At 40.3% G+C, this 21,442-nt stretch overlaps 1 protein-coding gene across 1 annotated transcript; it reads right to left on the bottom strand.

The window, feature by feature from the left end:
• Window positions 1-33: 33 nt before the first annotated feature.
• On the bottom strand, window positions 34-19,839 carry LRRC72 (leucine rich repeat containing 72). Its single transcript, XM_054161278.1, has 9 exons — window positions 19,598-19,839; window positions 18,010-18,105; window positions 14,556-14,625; window positions 10,535-10,616; window positions 10,098-10,211; window positions 6,026-6,115; window positions 3,851-4,015; window positions 2,319-2,346; window positions 34-499 (listed from the first exon to the last, which is right to left on the bottom strand). The coding sequence occupies exons 1-9, from the start codon at window positions 19,837-19,839 to the stop codon at window positions 337-339; spliced, it is 1,050 nt and encodes a 349-aa protein (XP_054017253.1). The 3' UTR covers window positions 34-336.
• Window positions 19,840-21,442: the final 1,603 nt, after the last annotated feature.

Raw genomic sequence — 21,442 nt, 5'->3', positions numbered from 1 at the left:
TCCTTTATCCTTCGTTTGGGTTGTGTTTGTTTGTTTTAAACTAGCTTGCAGTTTAGCTTTAATAATTTCTGGTAACAAAATTCTGTTAAGAATGAGATTTCAAGCAACTTTAATTGTAACACTGCCACTATTTATCATTTGGTTTTGTAATGTCTTCATTCTCCATATTAGATATCTGATGGTAAAAGGAACATTACACTGATACTCATTATGCTGGAAGCTCATTTAATGAGATGCATGTTTTAGTGAATGTGTTTTACTGAGATAATAACTTAGTTAAGAGGCTTATCTCCACTCTAGAGAGAGGAATAATTCTTTTCCTAAGGAAGAAAGCACTCATGTAAATCGGACAGTCAGCCTCTCATGGGGTGCTGCTTTGCTCCCACAATGTCGTTCTTGACAGGTGGCTACTGTGTTCCAGTCAACAGTGGAAAATTCCATTAGAGATCTTCTCATTGCCCTTGCTGAAACAGCATCTTCAGGGTTCTCAAGTAGTACTCTGCAAAAGAAACAAAGAAATGTGCATTATCTGAATGTTTCTGAGCTACTTTGGAGCTAATTTACCACATGCACTCTGTGTAGAAGGTGAAGTCGCAATGACACTAACAGGGTTTGAACAGTTTTAAATTTTGGAGGGTTTCCTTCTACGAAATAAAGCAAAACAAAGTGGGAAAAGGTCAGAATCACAGGATATTAAGAAAACAATTATGCTAAAAATGATTTCAAATACATTTATGGTAGACTTTAAAATCTTGCTTTCACTGCTTTCCCCCCTTGCCCCCCCAAAAAATAAAATTAATTATAATTGTATACTTCTACTGCTCTGCTGCAATGGAAATGATACCACTAATGTCATGATTTCATAGTGATGTGAGGCCCACTCACGTGAATGCACATTCATTTCACCAGGCAAACAGCCCTTCTCCAACCTCCAAATGCAGAACCTGTGAGCTTGTGTTGTTCACACGTCCTACCCCAGCTGCAAGCTGGGAGACAAAAGTGGCAGACACACAACATTGCACTGCAGAGATGACAAGATCTCTCTGTGAGAGAAAACCTTTTAACTCTGCTACAATATCATTCATTTCATAAATGCTGCAACAGACACCTAAGACAAACGATGTGGCTGTCCCCAGCAAGGAAAATACTTTGTCACATGCTCAGGCACCTTGCAAAGCCCAAGTATCTACATAAACAAGATGGATCGTGCATCCACCGCTTCAGTGAGGACACCTAACATCACTGAAAGCAGGAAAGAATTCATTTCTAAACATAAATTAGCTTGATTGTAAGGAGCTGTGCTCACAGAATTACAGAATGGTCTGGGTTCCATTGTTCCACTACCCTCATGGTAAAGAACGTGTGCCTAACATCCAATCTAAATCTACTCTTCTCTAGTTTGAAGCCCTCGTCCTATCACTGCAGGCCTTTGTAAACAGTCTGTCTCTCCGCCCTTCTTGTAGGCCCCCTTCAGGTACCGGAAGGTTGCTATTAGGTCTCCCCTGAGCATTCTCCAGGCTGAAGGCCCCCAGCTCCTTCAGCCTGTCTTTGTAGCAGAGGTGCTCCAAACCCCCTGATCATTTTCGTGGCCAAAGTGCTCAAAGTGAGTAGCTATATAAAATCTCGTTGTTAAAGGATATCATTGTATGTAGGCTTTTATTATTTCCTTTAATAAATCTCTGAAATGTTTTCATAGGTAAAACCAGAAAGTACAAAATAGCCTGAAATCTGATGTTGGGAAATTTACTCTTATAAAAACAGCATCTAAAAATGTCATCACATTAAAATGCAGCCTTTATAGTGCCTCACTCCGGACACAGAGATGACAGAGCTAAGTTTTGCCTTTATTTCTATGACTTTGAAATCAAAGAGAGTAAAAATAACATGAAGCTCAGACTAAAAATGTTTCATTCTGTAAGTCAATAATAGTTTCCAGAGAATATGTCTTTTTGAACAGCTAGTCAGGAGCAAGTGGTTTGGACCATAACACAGAACAGCCATTCTGATGCTTTAATACTTAAAGGATGTCTTTTCTAGTGATCAGCATTTGATCTTACAAATAAATAGCATTTTTATATGCCCATTTCCAAATGTGGGGAATACCTTTCCACATTGAACTTCAGACAGCTGCCAGGTAGGTTGTCCCACCAGACTGGCACGGAGTTGAAACTATGTTGAACACAAAAGAATGGGGCATTTGTCAAAAGCTCCTTTATACTTGACATTTTCTCTGGTTAAGGTATGTTTTTAGGCATGAGAAGAGGAAATTAAGAGCTTCAGGGATAAAAAAAGTTTTCTTAGAAGAAAAGAGTACTTACTTATTTGTCTGATTTCCAAATTTATGACCTGTAACAAAAGTTCAAATTAAGACAATCAGCTGTACAGCACTTTGGTTAGCTGACCCTGAACAAACTATCAACTAGCAGACGATTTTAAATGCTCAAGATCATCTTCTCTTAGATGACTGTGGGAAAAGTATCTGCTGGTGTTTTCTAAGTTTATGTAGTTCTTGTATTCCATTTCCCACAGACTTACACTTTCATGCCTTTTTTTGGTTTTCTTTATTTCTTTCACTGAAAATGATGCCACTGCCTATACAAGTGAATGATTGCATGGTAGAGATGAAGTGAATTGTACACCTTACATTGACAAAAATCAGTAAAACAAATAAATTATCACATAGGGTTAAGCTATCCTTTCTTTTCCCCAATATGATTAAACTATGGGTTTTTTCCAAACCTTTTCAGTTGTTGTATACACTGATTTCAGCTTCACTATTGTGACATATACATTAAAAAACCCCACAAAAGTAATTCACTTATTACTGTTCCAAACTTTTATCTGCTCTACTATTTAAAATGCTACCATTTCAGTCATCATAGAACAAGGGGACACAGTCTCAAGCTGCGCCAGGGGAAGTTTAGGCTGGAGGTGAGGAGAAAGTTCTTCACTGAGCGAGTTGTTTGTCTTTGGAATGTGCTGCTCAGGGATGTGGTGGAGTCACCGTCCCTGGAGGCGTTCAAGAGGGGATTGGACGTGGCACTTGGTGCCATGGTCTAGTCATGAGGTCTGTGGTGACAGGTTGGACTCGATGATCTTTGAGGTCTCTTCCAACCTTAGTGACACTGTGATACCGTGATCTGTGCACAATATTGATTTTCTTATCTTTAAAACATTATAAAAAAAGGCAGATGAAATTGTATGGATTTCAAAGTTTGTTCTACATTGGCAGTGTTAGAAATCATAAGGTTCCAGGTGGTATTCATCTGCTTTCTTGTGCCAGGATCCTGCTGTCTTCCAGATCTGAATTTTTAAGAACTCTAAAAATTACTTGATATGGTATTATAGATGGTTACAACACCTTGTATATGGTTAAAATACCTTCAGCTTGTAAAGCATAGAAAGGAATCTGCTTACAAAAGTAGGCAAGATACATAAAGTGTGAAACAGTACTTTGAAGGCAATGCTTTCTTTCAGAGATTATATTATTATAAAAGCACTAGAGGGCATCAAAACTCTATGATGCTGATCACTGTCTGAGAGCCTAGAAGTCTACTGAGATGTTTTTAATTAAACAAAATAAAACTTAGCATTCACACGACATGCATTGGAAAAAAAAGATCAGTTTGTTCAGCTATCTTGGTATTTTTATAGACAGTCCTGTAACTAATATTTGCCACAGTACTCTCAGCAGAAAGATTCATTCGTTGCATGTTGCTGCTATTACTAGTAATTTATGAAGCAATTTGCCTGAGTTCCTGATGTATTTATACTAATTTATGAAACAGTTTTGGTGAATTCCTGATGTATTTATACTTATTAGTAAAACAAGTCATTTTCTATCGGTTACCTGAGGGCATCATCAGTTTTCTGGCTGGTTGAGTCCATTTGCTAGACCCCACTGTAGTCCTCATGGGTGTATTTATTCTCTTTCCAAAGGCTATTGACTGCACAATATGAGACCTTTCAGAGTTATACTGATGAAACGCTGACTCCCTTTCTCTTTGTGTAACTGCTGTTAAAAGGCAAATACAAAATACTGTTTTCTTCTACTGCCTGAGCAGGCTGCTGTTATCTATCTGCATGCAGAACATGAGCCACTTTGTGTGCTGAGTTTTGTAAAAGTAGTGTAAATCTGCGTGAATTCACAACGATTCAAAATGTGAACATGGGAGTGATACTTTCTAAGGCTTTAGGGTGAAGCTCTTTACGATACAATAGTTATTTTTAGCTTCTGGGTGCAGTAGGATCAGAAGTTTTAGACCAAGAAACTAGAAAGAAAGACTTTTCATCATGCTTAAACCAGATCTACTGGAGAAGTCAGCAACGATTTGGTTGCTTCTCTGCGACGAGCAAGACCAAGCCTTTGTTCAAGGCCAGTTCAATTCCCATGGCTCACTTATAGAGAAAATAAAAGCCTTAGATTTTTCTGCTTTGCATTTTAATTAAGAAAAAAAATAAAAAAGAGCTTTAAATTTTAAACAAAGAGTTTGAGACTGCTAAATCAAATAGAGGCTATTGATTTCAATGACATGAACTGCATACTAATCTAGTACTTTGGCTGTGGAACAGAAGTGAGCTAAAGGCTTAGACCAAGTAACTCCAGCAGAAACATTTTGAATTTAGGGAAGTTTTTAAGCCATGGTGTCTAGGGGACCAATTAGAAAGGAACTGCAGTAGTCATGCCTGGAGGTAACAGAAGTGTGAGCACATGTCTTGAGTAAAGCAGGCAGCCAGGGCTATGCTGTGGTAATGTTCCACAGATGGTGAAGAAGCTTTGTAATTCTGAGAAACAGTTCAACAAATAAAAAGTCCAGGGTACAGCCTGATACAAATTAATGCCTCAAGCCTTAATCCAGGACTGATTACACTACAACTGTATTTAGGAGATTACGTCCAGGAAGGTTCATGGAAGTGTTTCTAGAGCTGTAAATGCAACACATATTTTCCAGCACATTAAGCTTCAGTCATCACTCCTTAGTCAAAAAGGGTCATTAGTAACAGTCTGGCAGACGTGCTAAGCACAGGTGTAACACAAGACCAAATATCCAAGAGACTGGAGGTAGCAGTGAAAATGAGTGTGTAGGGCTATGACTATGTGGTCAGATCCAGCAGTTCCTCATCAACTCCTGACACATGCTGTGGCCCAACCACCAGCTTTCCTTCAGGACAGAACTATGAAGTCTGGCAGCAACTGAAGATGTTCTGTGGCTGCCTTCTCCTGCATTCTCCTAGGGACTGGGAGCAGGGTTTCAAGATGACATTGCTTTTCCACATTACTTTCTTACACAGCAGAGCTGGGGCAGGAATCAACACCTCACTCAGTGCTTTCAAGTAATCTGCAGTCCCCTGCCAGTCACATAGCTCTCCAAACACCAGAGACAAAAATCAAAGCTGGTTTCCTGAGTCCACTATGGCATGTTTAGAGACTGATTAATCACCTGGCCATTTTTAGGACAACTTGGGGTGGTTGTTTGTTTGTTTGTTTGTTTGTTTGTTTGTTTGTTTTTCTGTAGAATTTACACTAGACAAGCTGTGAGAGATCTCTTGACGATTTATGAAGATTTATATTAGAGACCTTGGCCAGGATGTACCTCAACTAGAAACATGCATATACATATTTATATTGTACAGAAAAGTGTAGATAGCTGAGGCTATTTTTTGTATCTAAGTAGGCATGGTCACTCATGTGAATACATCAGTGCACAAATTTAGGCAGACATTTCTAAGCACAGGTTTTTCACCTGTCTTACCTAAAAAGAGATACACCAAGATACAATTCAGCCATATGCAACTTGAGAAAAAGACTGAAATCAAAACTATTTGGCAAAGTAAACTGTTTATGCCATGCTAACTCTATTTGCTTGGGACACATCTTGGGAACAAAAGGGCTACCTGTTCATTACGTCTTTTGTTATTCAACAAATGCATGCAAAAGAACAGGCAAGATTAATTCACTTCTGTTTCCAAACGGATTAAAATCAAAGGCAATTCATGCTTTGTGAGAAGAGGGATCAATCCTTACACTTCCTGTCAAGGAGCTGTACTGAAGGAAGGAAATATATCACATGAAGCCGGTAGCCTGTGTCTTGCGCCAGAGGGTTATGGAATAAGTCTGCAAAACATACACAATAAAAACAACAGCACAAAAACCAAACCCAGCAAAAGCAACACAACTACTTTAGAAAGGCAAGAAAATTAAAGATGTGGCCAAAGATTCTGTGCAAAGTATTATCACATTTAAATTGCTCTTATGCTGGGCAAACAAAGCAGAGTCTCTTTACCCATGCAGAACTACTCACCCAGGCATGGACTGCAAGAACTGGCTTATTGCATAGCATGCAAAGTACCACAGGCAAGAACTGACTCCAGATGTCCTTGTGCAGTCCAATCTTTTTTTTCCATTTTTTCATGAGATATAGATTTTTTGAGAGACAGATTTTTGATTTTATGTTTGTGGGGTTTTTTTAGGTAATTCCTATTTTAAATAATAGTAATATTTTAGGTGTCACAACTTAAAGATACAAGGAAAAAGAGTTCTTAAAGCTTGAAGAGCTTCAGAACACCTAAGGCTTTGTCACAGCTGATATGAAGTTTCTATCCCATAGGCACAATATAAAATGCAAATACCCAATTTTCTGATATTTTTATGGATGATGAGGTTAAAACCCCAAGAAACTTTGAGAATGCAATGTTTAAGAGGGCCTGCGTTCCAGAGAACCTCAGTCCCACTGACCTTCACTGAGGCTTGAGGTACTAAGCTCCAAAAGCCTATTAGCAACTTGACTAAAATACTTACGTTCAGGTTCACACTACCTGAATAACCAAACCTTTGCAACACAGACAGGTATCAATCCTCCTTGCACAAATGCTGTTCTTCTGAGACAGTAAAAATAATCAGAAGGCTGCTACCTTCAGACCAGCACAGAGAAAAAGAAATCTTAAATTAATAATTTTGACAACTTCTGCCAAGGTTTATGCTGGTCTACTTTTCTCCTTTTGAGGAAAGGCTGTGGCTAATGGCCACTCTAGCACAAAGAATCCTGTTCTAAGCTTTAGTAGTCAAGGAGGGAAAGATTGTATTACAGAAGCAAGGAAGAGATAGTAGAAGAAGAACATAGTTTCAAATATTCCACAGATTTGTAAACTACAAGATAGCATTTTATGTTCTTCAAGGTTAAGTATGACTGCCAAAGAGGACCTGGTGCTTGATGGGTTTCACCAGTTATTTTGAGGGTGCAATAAGGCTGGAATGGGCATTTGGTATCTCCTACACAGAGGAGAACTTGAAATATTTTAATTCTTTAACAAATTTATAAAATTCCCTGTACCCAGAAGCAGTTAGAGGCCCACAAGGTGGCAGCAAAAGAAAGTTCCTTTTTTACCAAAGCAGTCTACAGCTGTTTTTTCCAGAAAGTGTTAATCAGAAAACATTTTAGCTGTAAATCTGATAAGACTGTTCTTGAGTCACGAAAATATGTGCTAGCATTCCAGAGAGAGAAAAAGGCTTCATAAAGATCTGGAAAAGCAGGTACATTTAGTAGTGGAATGGAATGATGATTCAAGAGAGAGATTTTTTCCAACAAACAAGGGAGATTTTTTTTCCAAGGCACAACTCAGGGTTTGTACTAAGTTTATTTTAGAGTATATGAATTTTCCTACTGCTCCTCCTTACAGTAAATCCCACCGTTGTACAGATCAAGATGGTCTTATTTACAGAACACCTGGAATCAATTATTGGTTTTGCTATCTATTTTCTTGTCAAGGTCATGCAATCTTATTTCTACAAATTAGGGATAAGGCTTTCTTCCTCCACAGTTTTGTCTGTTTTCTCTATTTGGAGAGGAAAACAGTGTGCCTATCCCACATGGGGCAGACAGTAACTACTGTGGTATAAACACAGTGAAGGACAAAAAAGAGTTTTTTGAGGTCTAGCAGCAAGATGTTATCAGCAGCAGATAATAAATCAGGTGAGGCAATTTACAGAGTACATAACAAAAAACCCTGAATTCCAACAGGGAGATGTAAGCAAGGTGAGCCCATAAAGAAACCTTCCATATCTCCCAAAAGGCTGAAGTTGTGAGCAACCAGACAGTAAATCCAGAAGCTGAATGTTTTCCCTAAATGCCTGATGGAGATCAGTGAAGATCGGTGTTAGGCTACAAATCCAGCGCAGGGCAGTGGCCAAAAATCAGAAGAGAGACTTAAGGAAGAGAAATGCAGCATTTTGGCAGCTGGGTGCTGCTTCTGAAGTGAACAATAACAGCGTCTTAGACTGCCCCATTTTAATGGTTCTAATGTGCCCAAGAGCTACTAAGTAATCAAAACTCTATTGAAAGCTAGGAAAAGGGTTTTGTTGTTTGTTTGTTTGTTTTAATGGCACTGTCCAGCCTTAAAAGAAGCTCTGCCTCACAAGAAGAACATCCCCTTTCCCAAAACAATTCTGATTTTATAAAGGTGAGTTATAGGCAGAGCCCTTTTCAAAGCTACACACGTTGCACATTTCTTGATATTACAAGGAGGCATCTAAATGATACAGTAATATGATATGATATAGGACATGACTTTGAACATTTATTCTGTTCATTTACTGCTGTAATTTACTTCAAATACGACAGCACATAGAGTTCTGTTAATTTGAGAACTCATTTAAAACAAACACACTGACAATGCTTTCACAACTGAAAAGGCCCAAAAGGAATGACTGAAAACTTAAGGTTTCTTCCACTCAGTAGCATTTACTCTCATATCTTTGAACTAAAGAACAATTCTTCTCCCTCCCCAGGGTAGATTGGTATATTCTATACATTGCTTGACAGTTCTCTTAAACACTTGCACTTCAATGGTGGTAGCCAGTCCAACAGGCACCCAGTTTTCACTATGTCTTTGTGACTGCCATGCATAATAACTCAGCAGCATTTTAACTACTTCCTATTTATCTTTATTTCCTTCAGATGGTTGCAACAAGTACAACAAACTCCTTGTGTTTGCTGAAGCTCCTTACGTTAATTTGTAGGGCTACAAAATCCTATTTAAGTGACTGCACCATTCATACATAACATTTCTGTCTGGGCTTTGCATAATCACTTCAGACAGCTCCATTCTTAAATGGATCACTTCATCCATCTTGCACATAATGAAAAAAAATACAGTCATTGGGTGTCATGTTGTCTTCCTAAACACTTGATTTGGTTTTTAGTTTTGGCCCAATGTTAACTTCACCTAAAAGTGTACTTTTCAAGTCATATTTTCCTTTCTTGAAATCAGACATTTGGTTTTCTGAATGGATAAAGTGGGTTGATTATATTCACCTCCATTAACTGTTTTGTCTGAGTACTGAGTGCTTGGCATGACCTATCATGACATTCCTTTAGGAACTATGGAAAAAGACTGCTTACATTTTTCACCTTCAAGAGGTTAATAGCATATACTCCTACTTTCCCTGGAGGCTACTTCTTACATTCTAACTTACTGGTGCCAACTCTGTCTTGTATAATTTAATTTGACATTTCAGAGCCCATACTACTTCAATTTCCAGGCAGTGTATCAAAAAGTATAACACTTAGGAGATACTGTTATAGTGTCTAAACTATAGCTACTCTTAGACTCTTAAGTGACCCACAGCCTGCCCAAAAAAGATGCAGAAAGTAAGTTCTATGAGCAACAGAATTAACGAGGCAGGAATTTGGGTTCTAAAACCTATCACTCCCACCCTCAATAGCAGTAACACCTATTTCATGACTCCACCTCTATGACAATCGCACTGCACTCCCATGTTCCTACAAAAAAGCAGCAGTAAGCTGCTTTGACTGCCTCCAAGGTACACATCCAGGAGACTGGCTAGCCAGCAGAAAGAGTTAACTTCTGAAATAATTTGGCAGTTTTTTCTTAGTTGAGGTACTCTCTGTGGAATTTTCATGTCTTAGAGAGCTCTTTCTTCTGTCAAATTTAGTTGAAATGGATAATTAGCTTCAAAAGCCATTGGCAAATGATGCGGAAACAGACAAGAAACATCCTGATAAGAAACATTAAAAAACCTACTGCTTGCTGTTCTGGAAAAAAAAAAAAAAGGAAAGAAAAGGAAAAAAAGGTATTACTTAGAGTCTGCAAGCTTTTAATTCCTTTCAGTTCCTTCACTGTTCTGTCAAGTGATATTAACTGGTTGTTGTGAAGCAACAGAATCTGTAATACATGTAAGTGTTTCAGAGCACCTGAAATAAAATGAAATGTAATTAATTATTCTCACCATACCTGACTGCCTTTATTAGGCAATTATTTTGCCATGCTGCACACAGAATTTGACATTCTAGTTATACATCTATGCCTTTTGCTAGCACACAGCTTTCCTTCCTCCCTCCTTTCCTCCCTTTATCCCTCCCTCCCTCTCTTCCCTCCTTCCCTTCTTCCCTTTCCTCCTTCCAACTTTTCAGCCACTAAGTTACTTGTTGCTGTCCAGGTTTATACATTTGAGTGCCCATACACAGAAAAGGAAATACAGCCTCTGCTCAGCATTCTAAGCAGCAAAGAATGGTACCTGAGATATCTGTCAGTTTGTTATTGTGGAGATAGAGCTCAGTCAAACAGTAGTTCTTGCTCAAAAAAGTTAAATCTGGAATCTGAAATTAGAGTTAGGAAAACTGTTATATGTGAGTCTAACTTTGGAAAAGCATAAACACAGCTTCCTGAAAGCTACAGGTAGTTTCTTATATTTAAGACTTCTGGTGTAAGGATTCCTTGACAGCAGAACCTTCATCAGAAATATTAATTACACATCAAATACAAGTAGTACAGCCTTACCCTAATTATTTGAACTACACATTTGTATTTGGAAACAGATTTTACTGAATTACTGGTCTTCATATTTTTTCTCCTATTCACATTTGAAATATTTTTAATTGTGAGGACACCCTTGTAGGATCTAAGAATTCTCTGTTGATTTAAGAGTATTTCTGAAATATATCCTTGGAATGAAAACAACACCTAGTTTTAAAATTATTTCTTCACCAGCAGGTCCAAAGAGCACATAATTGTCCTAAATTTCCCCAAATGACATTTAATCAGATTTACAGAATCAATTACAATTACAGGGGGGGAAATGTTGTATGTATGTATTTCCCCATAGCCACCTATCTTCAGTCCCTATGAGCCAGCAGTGTGCCCAGGTGGCCAAGAAGGCCAATGGCATCCTGGCCTGCATTATGAATAGTGTGGCCAGCAGGAGCAGGGAAGTCATTGTGCCCCTGTACTCAGCACTGGTTAGGCCACACCTTGAGTACTGTGTCCAGTTCTGGGGCCCTCAGTTTAAAAATGACATCAAGACACTTGAACATGTCCAGAGAAGAGCAACAAGGCTGGGGAGAGGCCTTGAGCACAAGCCCTATGAGGAGAGGCTGAGGGAGCTGGGATTGTTTAGCCTGGAGAAGAGGAGGCTCAGGGGTGACCTCATTGCTCTCTACAACTACCTGAAAGGTGGTTGTAGCCAGGAAGGGGTTGGTCTCTTCTCCCAGGCAACCAGCACCAGAACAAGAGGACACAGTCTCAAGCTGCACCAGGGGAAGTTTAGTCTCAAGGTGAGGAGAGAGTTCTTCACTGAGAGAGTCGTTCGTCATTGCAATGGGCTGCCCAGGGAGGTGGTGGAGTCACTGTCCCTGGAGGTGTTCAAGAGGGGATTGGACGTGGCACTTGGTGCCATGGTCTAGTCATGAGGTCTGTGGTGATGGGTTGGACTTGATGATCTTTAAGGTCTCTTTCAAACTTTGTGATACTGTGATACTGTGAAATCTCATCTCGCCTGATTTCAGTGCAAGGCAATGTCTGTGCTGTGGGATACCAAGCTGACCATAACAGTAGCTGAGAACTGGGAGTACTAATGGTACCTAAGTATTTACCCTGCAGTTTAAATGTAAACCAAACAAACAGAATTTTGTTCCTGACACTACTTTGATTTCTGTGATGCAGAGTAATTTGTTAGGGGGGAATTATTTCAGTCCTTGACTTGCACCATGGATTTTAAAACAGATGTGCTTTGCTCTGTGTATTAACAGTATGTGAAAGTTGAAAGGAGAATAAGACAGAGGTTTTTCCATTCCTAAGGTGCTCTGAAATCCTTTGAGAAAAGAAACTTCAAAACTGTACCATTCCCTGAGTCTTGCTTCACCTCAGGACTACCTGGTTCAGAGAAAACAGCAATATTCTACACACTGAAAAATTCTCTTCCTGTGTAGTTTGAAGCTGACACATACTGTATATAGAGACATTTATCTCTACATGAAAAAATGTAGGGGTTTAAGGACCATCTGAAATTTACTTTTTTGTGATAAAATCATTGTGATGCATTTTTAAATTAATGGAAAAAAATCTTTGATGCGAGTTCAAGAAAATATGCTCCTCCTATTACAGCACTTAGCTGGTACTCCTCCTTGAAAGCTACTGAGTGGCTTCTCCACACAGGTGACATAAAAAAATTGCATTTCCATAACTGTTATACAGAACAAGAGAAGAACAGCCTTTGTTACTTCTCAGATAGGAGAGTGAGATCTCTGCAAAAATCAGGTTTATTTCTCTTTTATGGTTAGCAAGATCAGTTCTGCTTAGTTCATCAGGCTATTTCTTTGTTTTCTTCAGTGGCCTTTAGGAACACAAGAGAAAGCCTTACAATACCTGTGATTTTAGTTCAACCTTTTAATGTAGCCACATTTTTACTCTTTTTGAAAATAGCTGGATAAGCACAGGTCTTTCACTTAAGATGGCTTAAGATGCTTTATAATTGATGTTAGCCTGGGGCAGCACATACACATGTGCTCCTAAGTGACATGGAATATAATTTATTTTATTTTTCTGCTGCTCACAGAGCTACTTATTTACTTGAGCAAATAATTCTGTTGTTTTAAGAACCTGGGCTCATTGTGAAAGTCATATAAATGACTGTACAGCAAGTTATTTTAAAGCATGTTAGAAGTTCCTGGGGTTTAATACTTTTTTTACTTTCCCATTATCAGTGAAGGCTCATGTTGAAGGTCTGGAATGAATTCAAATGTTTAATAATGGTTGGCTATGTATTTGGAGATTTCTAAATCAGACAGTTCTCCTGTCAAGTAGGTTGATTTTGTGTAAGATACAATGTGTTTAGACTTGGCTGGGAACTGTTGTGTCCAGAGATTTTGACAGCATTGTCTTAAACCCCTACAGGGAATAGAATAGAATAGAATAGAATAGAATAGAATAGAATAGAATAGAATAGAATAGAATAGAATAGACCAGGTTGGAAGGGACCTTCAAGATCATTGCGTCCAACCTATCATCCAACACCACCTAATCAACTAAACCATGCAACCAAGCACCTTATCAAGTCTCCTCCTGAACACTTCCAATGATGGTGACTCCACCACCTCCATGGGCAGCCCATTCCAATGGGCTTTCTGTGTAGAACTTCTTCCTAACCTCCAGCCTGAACCCCCCTGCCGCAGCTTGAGACTGTGTCCTCTTGTTCTGGTGCTGGTTGCCTGGGAGAAGAGACCAACCTCCGCCTGTCTGCAACCTCCCTTAAGGTAGTTGTGGAGAGCAAGAAGGTCACCCCTGAGTCTCCTCTTCTCCAGGCTAAGCAACCCCAGCTCCCTCAGTCTCTCCTCATAGGGCTTGTGTTTCAAATCCCTCACCAACTTTGTTGCCCTTCTCTGGACACGTTCCAGCAAGTCAACATCCTTCCTATAATAAACATGACAATGGGGATTTGCACAGATGCAGAAAGGAAGGCACATGGTTTGTGTAACTGATTTATGACCATGCAGTGCACTGGAAATCAGAGAAATTCATGTGACCCACTGTCAAACTCTAATGATTCACCTGGAAATCTTTCATAACTTGAACACAATGGCCTGCAGAGAGGCAGAAGGTACCCCACCAGCTCTAGCATTGCAGTTGTATTTCCTGTGCACAGTGAGAAGCACTGTTAATGAGTTCTACTTCACTCGTGTGTATTAAGGCAAAAGGGAGTCTTGCCTCAACCACCCACCTACAAGGAAATAAACTATGCCTGTTTGCAAGGGAATAAAAACATAAGCTACCCATTTCCTGCAGTCCAGTTCTTTCCTGAAACATGAAACTGTAACAGAAGCCCAGAAGTCGGCATAAGAATACCATATAGCCATATCACTGCTTGGTCCAGTTCCAAGAGCTGCCCACTCTAGTGGGCAGGGCACACTTGCTGTGAGTTATAATGGAAACCACAATCCCAGACTTCAGCTGTCAGTATGCTACCAGGCAATTTTGCCAATAGCTTGGTTCTAAATATATTCATCCTTTCTTTCATTGTTATGGTAGCACAAAACCTGTTTCTTCACTACACGGGGTTTATGAACGTGGTGTGAATCTAAAGGCAAACGTATCTGCTTACACTGTGTAATGTAAACCAAAACACTGCTTTTCAAAATTCATCTGGAAATCAAAACCAACTTACTAGCTTGACAATTATATAATACCTTATGTTACAAAAATGATGGAATAATAATCAGGGAGTATGGATGTATTGTTCTGCTCTTAAAGGAATATATTATTACCTTATTATTGTTAATCCACAAATACCTTAACCTACGAAACTGTGATAGACTTGGGACGCTTCTTAGTTCTCTGGTGGAAGAAAAAAAAGAGTAACAAATATCTTAACATTAATGGTGCATAATCACTTCATACTTTTTTTTCAAGAATATGATAGAAGCACTAAAAAGCCACATTGGTGTAAAAATCACAGCAGAGAAAGATGCAAAAAAAACATTAAGACAGGCAGCGTAAGCATTCTATGCACCCAAAAATGGAACAAAGCAACAGGTGGTAAAGAAATGAGAATAAACCGAGTGATAAATTGATATCTTTTTCCCCACACAACAGCATTTATTTTCCCAGGAAGTATGAGTCCCGTATGTACTGTGCAGTTTGTAGAAATCCTGCTCAGAATACAAGGTTTGGCATGCTGGCAACACAAACAAACCTAAAGAGAAAATTGCTTTGAAGGTGCAGCATGGACTGTCCAGCTGCAGTGCCAGAGAAGCCAACAGAAGTCAGACACGAAGCACATCAATGGACATTTCTTATTATTGTTTGTATTAGTGCATAGTGTGCGTTTTCTTGTCCATTTTTTTCCTCCCTGTTCTCTCCTGTCCTCATACAAACTTAGTATTTACTCATATTCTTCAGCAGTCTTGTTTTAGATCAACATGCTCACCCACTAAAGCTGGAACCATCTCCTAAGTGCTGGTAGATTTTTTTTATTTGATTGTGTGTCTAGCACTTTGAGCTTTCCACAGTACTACAGATAGCAAATTACCTGCTAACCAGAGAGTATCAGTGAGCTGCCAAGTAATTTTCACTAATTGTTCCTCCTTATTTTTCATTGCTGGAAATAAACGTTCTTGATTTCCACTAGAATAATTGCAGATGGCCTCTACGTGAGAAATTTTAATTGACATAATAAAACATTCCTTGTGGATCTCTACACGTTGCAAGTCTAGGGACAGTATTTCAGAAAGAACTAAAAGGATTGATAAAAATTAACCTCACACTATCAGCCTAAAATGATTTGCTTGTCTTCCAGCTGTGAAGACTAGCTTTTGTCTTCCTTTGACAGACACAAATACAGACAAAGGGGTTGAGTGGGCACCTTTTCTGATCTTGTATTCGAAAAGAAAGTCTGTCAAGATCAAACCCTGAGGTGCTGTCCTTTTATTCTTCTGCATTTCTGAAAATCATCTAGATTATCCCACGCTGCTACTTTGTTAAACTTGCTTTTTGGCTTTCTCAAATAATCCACAAAATCAAGCCCTGCAAGTACATATTTTCGCGTCCATTGTCACAAGTAACCAGAAAATACCTCACTACAAGCAGCAAGCACAAGCAGATGAATGTTGGCAGGACACTGAGAGCTCTTACAGAGCTACTATCCAATTCCTCTGTATAGTTCTACCTGCATACCTTTGAACTATATTTCAGGCAGCAAAGCCAAAATTTCCCTCATGTTCTTTGTCACTGCCATTCTATACCTAGCTTACAGATTTGCATTTTAACTGGCTCTACTTGCTTGGTAGTAAGAGCCTCATCTTGATTATCTCCAAGTCTTGATCTGTTTTGGTTTTTTGTTTTGTTTTGCTTTTTTTTTCTTTTTCTAGTATTAAAGCATTTAATTTGCCCCAGGTAGAGCTTAATTCCTCTAACATTTTAAAAGAGCTTGGCCCTGTCTGTATGCCTTCTAGACTTAGCTTGTCTCCTATGAACTGATCCTCCTTGGCCTGCAGCACTCTTTTCCTACCTACTGCTAAGTTAATCAGTTTTCCTAGGATGACAGTTTTCGTGTCCAAAAGTACACTTTCTTTCATGTCACTTCAACAGTAGTGGTTTAAGAATACAAACTCATTCCCTCTTATTTGATTGACTTTACCTTTATTTTTTTTTCCATTTTCTTATTTGAACCAGCAGAAAATTATGTCAGACCAACAGTTAAGGAGGAATGATCTGATACTGAGACTGGCTGAGGTTGAAGGCTTATATAAACTTGTATAGAATACAAAGAATTCACTTCTCTCCAGTCATCAAAGAAGCCAGCTCGCATCATCTTTCTCAACATGGTTTCATGAAAAGACATATCACTCCTGTATCTGCCATCTGAACATTTCTTTTAATCCAAACCAAAAAATACTTCAAAGCCAGTGAGGGCACACATCTAAGTGTTTAAAAATCAGAAAATGCGTCTGTAAAGACTGTATATACAATCTTAATTCTTTTACACATACCCACGATAATTGTCTTGCATTGTTTAGAAAATAGACTTATGCATCTTGTAACTGTCTCATTATCTAAACTTCTCCCTTAGATTTTATGAATGTTTTCTTATTTTTACAATACACATTTTCATAATTTTGACAGTGACTCTATGGTTTACATTTTCTTTTCACGATGAGTTGAACATTTTCTTGGTGTAAATTAGGAGATGTGCTATGGAATTTAGGGATATGAGTGGGCACACAGATTTTCAAGACCATCTGATTTCCACTAAAACCAGGCTAGACAACAGTGAAATCCTCTGACACCTTCTTTTTGGTTTTTTTGCATCCATAGGACCACGAGACCTTGACAACCCTGTCTCTGGAGGTATTAAACTTCACTAGATCTTTATATGTGATATCAGCTGTACAAACAGTAAATGCAGTTGTGAGGCTGCAGACAGGTATGTAACACTTGGAATTATGCCCTGGCCAGAAATTCTAAGTATGCTTTCCAAAAACTTTGAAGTATGCCCTGTCACATACCATCTTTCCATGGTAGCCTCTCAGCATTTTCATCCTACAACATACACCTCTATCAGCCTAGATCACCCACAAGTTCATGAAAGCTTTGCCTTCCTTCACTTAGCATGGTTTGTTCTCCTCATCTGCCCTACATCTTAAGTGTTTCATCAAGCTCTCAGAGATCAGTTTTCTGATCACTACTGCCAGATTCAAACAAGTGTTCTTTTACTCCATGCTGCCCTGCCCACCCTTCAGCTCTTAATAGCAGAGACGCAGGTAATTTCAAAGGTGCTGCCAGTGAGTTTTACTGTTAAAAACATGAGATTTCTTCAGGGAGGTCAGAAATTTGGCAGTTCTTAAGACTGGGCAGATCCTACATTTTTTTGATTTACCACCTTGATGCTCTTCCCACCCAGCTTTACAAGCCAGTTAGGCAGAGATCAGTCCATTAAACCTCACTTCTCAGCTCCTATGGTAGAAGTTCATGCACAACTTTGATAACTTACAGATCCTGGAACCATTCTGGGTTGCTGGAGCAGGACTGCACATCAAGGGCTGAAGTTGTTAACTGAGTGTATCTCCGTTAACATGTATGAACTACAGATAAATATGATTTACTGATATTTCACATAAAAAGGATGTTCAGAGAGTATTCAATACAAAGCACTACAAAACATTACCATTTACTGTGTGCTCTACTTTTACCGACAGCCAAACCAAGAAACATTTTACTTACTGTCCAGCCAGATACAACACTAAGACATCCACATTCCTCTTAAAGCCACAGATCTTCAGCTGTTTTTCTATTGCCTGACAGTGAACAGTACATATGCTGAATAATTATAAATTCATTACATTTTGACATATGCATATTCAAGTGTCCAAATTAATATGCACAACAAAATCTATGCATCACAGAACCTTGCAAACTGTAACAGAGCAACAGAGTCTTAAGAAAGATAAAGAGGTGTTAAATTAGCAGGCTCTATTTTAAACTTGATAAAAGTACTACAAAAATTATGTTACACTACTTTTCTTGGGGAGAATCATAATTCATAGGCATGGAGTGAAAAAGTAAAGTATGTTGTCTGGAGAATGGGGCTTTTCAGTCAGGTCAGCCAGCCCAGTGCATGCATTTGAAACTTATACACCCAGACACTTGTGCTTGCATGTTTAATGTTGAAAAATGTAGACACAATTTTGATTTGCAGAGTACATTACTGATGTGCTGCAGTTTGTAAAAGCAATGAATACTGGCAACATGATTATAGATCTCACTAGTGGCTGATAAGAAATGTCTATCAAACAAATAACACTTTTAATGTATGAGTTACTATGCCCAACATTATTAAGATCACTATTATGTAAAACATATAAAATATATAACTTTGCAAATACAAAATGGCTTGGAAGCCATGACACGCACATCTAGAGTGGCCTGTACTGGTTGCACAACCACTCCAGCATGTTCTGGGCACACTTAATATACATAAAATAACTGTGAGCACACTTGCAAACATACTGTACTTGTGACTCTTTCCAAATGGCTGAGGAAAGGAGCTTGTGGGACTTGCATTGTGCATGAACCCCTTATTTCACATAACTGATGTTAGGTGGGTGGCCAGTTGCGCAGGAACTTGATATGGCAAACAGCCATTTGGTCCCAGCCAAACCTGGCACAAATGGCCATATTTTTCTTTCTACACAGAAAAAAATCTGCAGATGGCACAAGAAGTGGAGCAAAGCAGGCAAGCAACAACCCCAAGCGTGCTGACATCAGTCTCTGGAAATGCTGAAGGCATAGGGCTGCCTGCCACGCCAATGGGGAATGCACATCCACTGCAGAGATCAGAGAGCCAGATTCTGATCTCGACAGTCAAGAAGACTGTGCTCCAAGACCTGTGTTTCTCAAGCCCTGTGATTTGAGATCTCATCATCCCTGGAGGTGTTCAAAAAGGGACTGGACATGGCGCTTGAGGCCATGGTTTAGTGGTCATGAGGTGTTGGGTGACAGGTCGGACTTGATGATCTCTGAGGTCTTTTCCATCCTTATTGATTCTATGATTCTGTGACACTCTCCCCACCCTGAGCGCTCCTCTGTCAGCCCCCGCAGAGGTCAGGTGTGGGGGTTCTCCCAAATCCTTCCAAGAAGGGGAGTCTGTCCCGCAGGGGCTGCGGACGGTTCTCTCGAAGGAGCCCACGCCCCAGGACAGACCCGCTCTGCCAGGGCGAGTGGGAGAGGTTAGATCCTATTGCCGCCGCGGGAGGACCTCAGCACGCCTTCACTCGGTCCCTAGTGCCGTGCCTTCCCCTCTCCTTCCCACCCCCAGCCCGGCAGAGCGAGGGGGCGAGGCCGGCGCCGCCCGCCTGTGGGGCTGGGCCGGGGGCGCTGCGGGGGCGGGCGAGCTGCGAGGGGCCGCGCAAGGGGCGGCCGCGGTTCAGAGCGGTGGCGGGTGGCGGGCGCCAGCAGAGCACTGCGGGAGCTGGCGGAGCGCCGGGGCGGGGTGAGGGGAGAGGCCGCCGCTCCGCTCACCTGTCCACCGGTGCTGGCCGCCTCCGCCGCCATTTTAGGGTCCCGTTCCTAGGCGGCCGCGGGCACGGAGCGCGAGCTGCGGGGGTGTCAGAGGGTGGCCTGGCCGTCGGTGCCACGCGAACACCGAAACGGCAGCCCGAACCTGGGCGGCCATCAAGGCAGGGCTTCCCGTAGGGGAAGCAGGTCGATGGCAAGCGAGGGTCGCTTTCCCGGAGAGCTGGGGCTCAGGAAGAAGGGCTCTGGGTGTCCCCGGGGAAACCTAGAGACGACGCCGGCTGAGGGAAATTGGGAGGCACCTGGGGGTTTTTTAAAACAAAACATTCATGTCTAGGTTTGGGGATTTGGATGGGGGGGTGGGTGGGTGTTGTTTGTTTGTTTTTGTTGGTTTGGGTTTTTGTTTTTTGTTTTTTTTTTGTTGTTTTGGGGTTGGTTTTAAGCACAACTCCTATGCACCTGAACGTGTATATGTCACTTACAAAGAAAAACACGTGTGACTTGGCGTTGCAACTAATCTACACCGTGTGCAGTAGTCATTTGTAACTGGCAAATCACCTTGGTGCCTGAGAAAACGTCTCCCATGCCTGCTTCTGGAACAGGCCCGCTGCCACCATAGTGTGTTTGATTGAGCTTGGTTGTAAAATAACACAAAATGTTTATGACATCCACATGTGCAAACAACTGTTGCTGTGTTATTTTTATAACCATTTTACTGTGTAGCACAAGCTGAAAAACAGGAAAAAGCCTTTTCCAGTGTGTGCATGTGCACTTACGTTTGCATAGGACAACAGAAAATGTTTGATCAAGCTACGATAAAAATACGTCTGAAAATTTGGAGCTTTATTTAGGACTGAATTTACACAGACTACTCAATTTATCAGAAATACTCATTGCAAATTATGTGCAACTGATACACAAAGAGCGAGAGTGCTGTGTGTGAACATACGAATGAGCTGCCCCTCATGGAATTAATTATGTGCATGCCTTTGCTTGTTCAGACCACTGAAACGAGATGTAATGTGCATGATGGAGGAATGGAACTACAGTACAAGTATTATATTGCAAATATCTAATTTTCATGGAAAAAAAAATATGTGGGTGGCTTCCATTTCAGCTAGGTAACGTTAAGCAAATAGAAACCACAAATGAGAAAGACATCTTAAAAGTATAAAACTGACAACAGAAATGTTTTTAATCACTTATTTTAGCTTCTGAAAACTATCTAGAGTATTCCATGATAAAAAGGGGAAATAGAATAGAATAGAATAGAATAGAATAGAATAGAATAGAATAGAATAGAATAGAATAGAATAGACCAGACCAGACCAGACCAGGTTGGAAGAGACCTTCAAGATCATCACATCCAACCTATCATCCAACACCACCTAATCAACTAGACCATGAAACCAAGCACCCTATCAAGTCTTCTCCTGAACACCTCCAATGATGGTGACTTCACCACCTCCCTGGGCAGCCCATTCCAATGGGCAATCACTCTCTCTGTGTAGAACTTCCTCCTAACCTCCAGCCTAAACCTCCCCTGGCGCAGCTTGAGACTGTGTCTTCTTGTTCTGGTGCTGTTTGCCTGGGAGTAGAGACCAACCTCCACCTGTCTACAACCTACCTTAAGGTAGTGCCA

Source organism: Dryobates pubescens, chromosome 4, assembly GCF_014839835.1.
Source record: "Dryobates pubescens isolate bDryPub1 chromosome 4, bDryPub1.pri, whole genome shotgun sequence".
In the NCBI taxonomy this organism is placed as follows: domain Eukaryota; kingdom Metazoa; phylum Chordata; class Aves; order Piciformes; family Picidae; genus Dryobates; species Dryobates pubescens.
The sequence above is the reverse complement of the archived record's forward strand: the minus strand, read 5'-3'. Positions and strand labels throughout refer to the sequence as shown.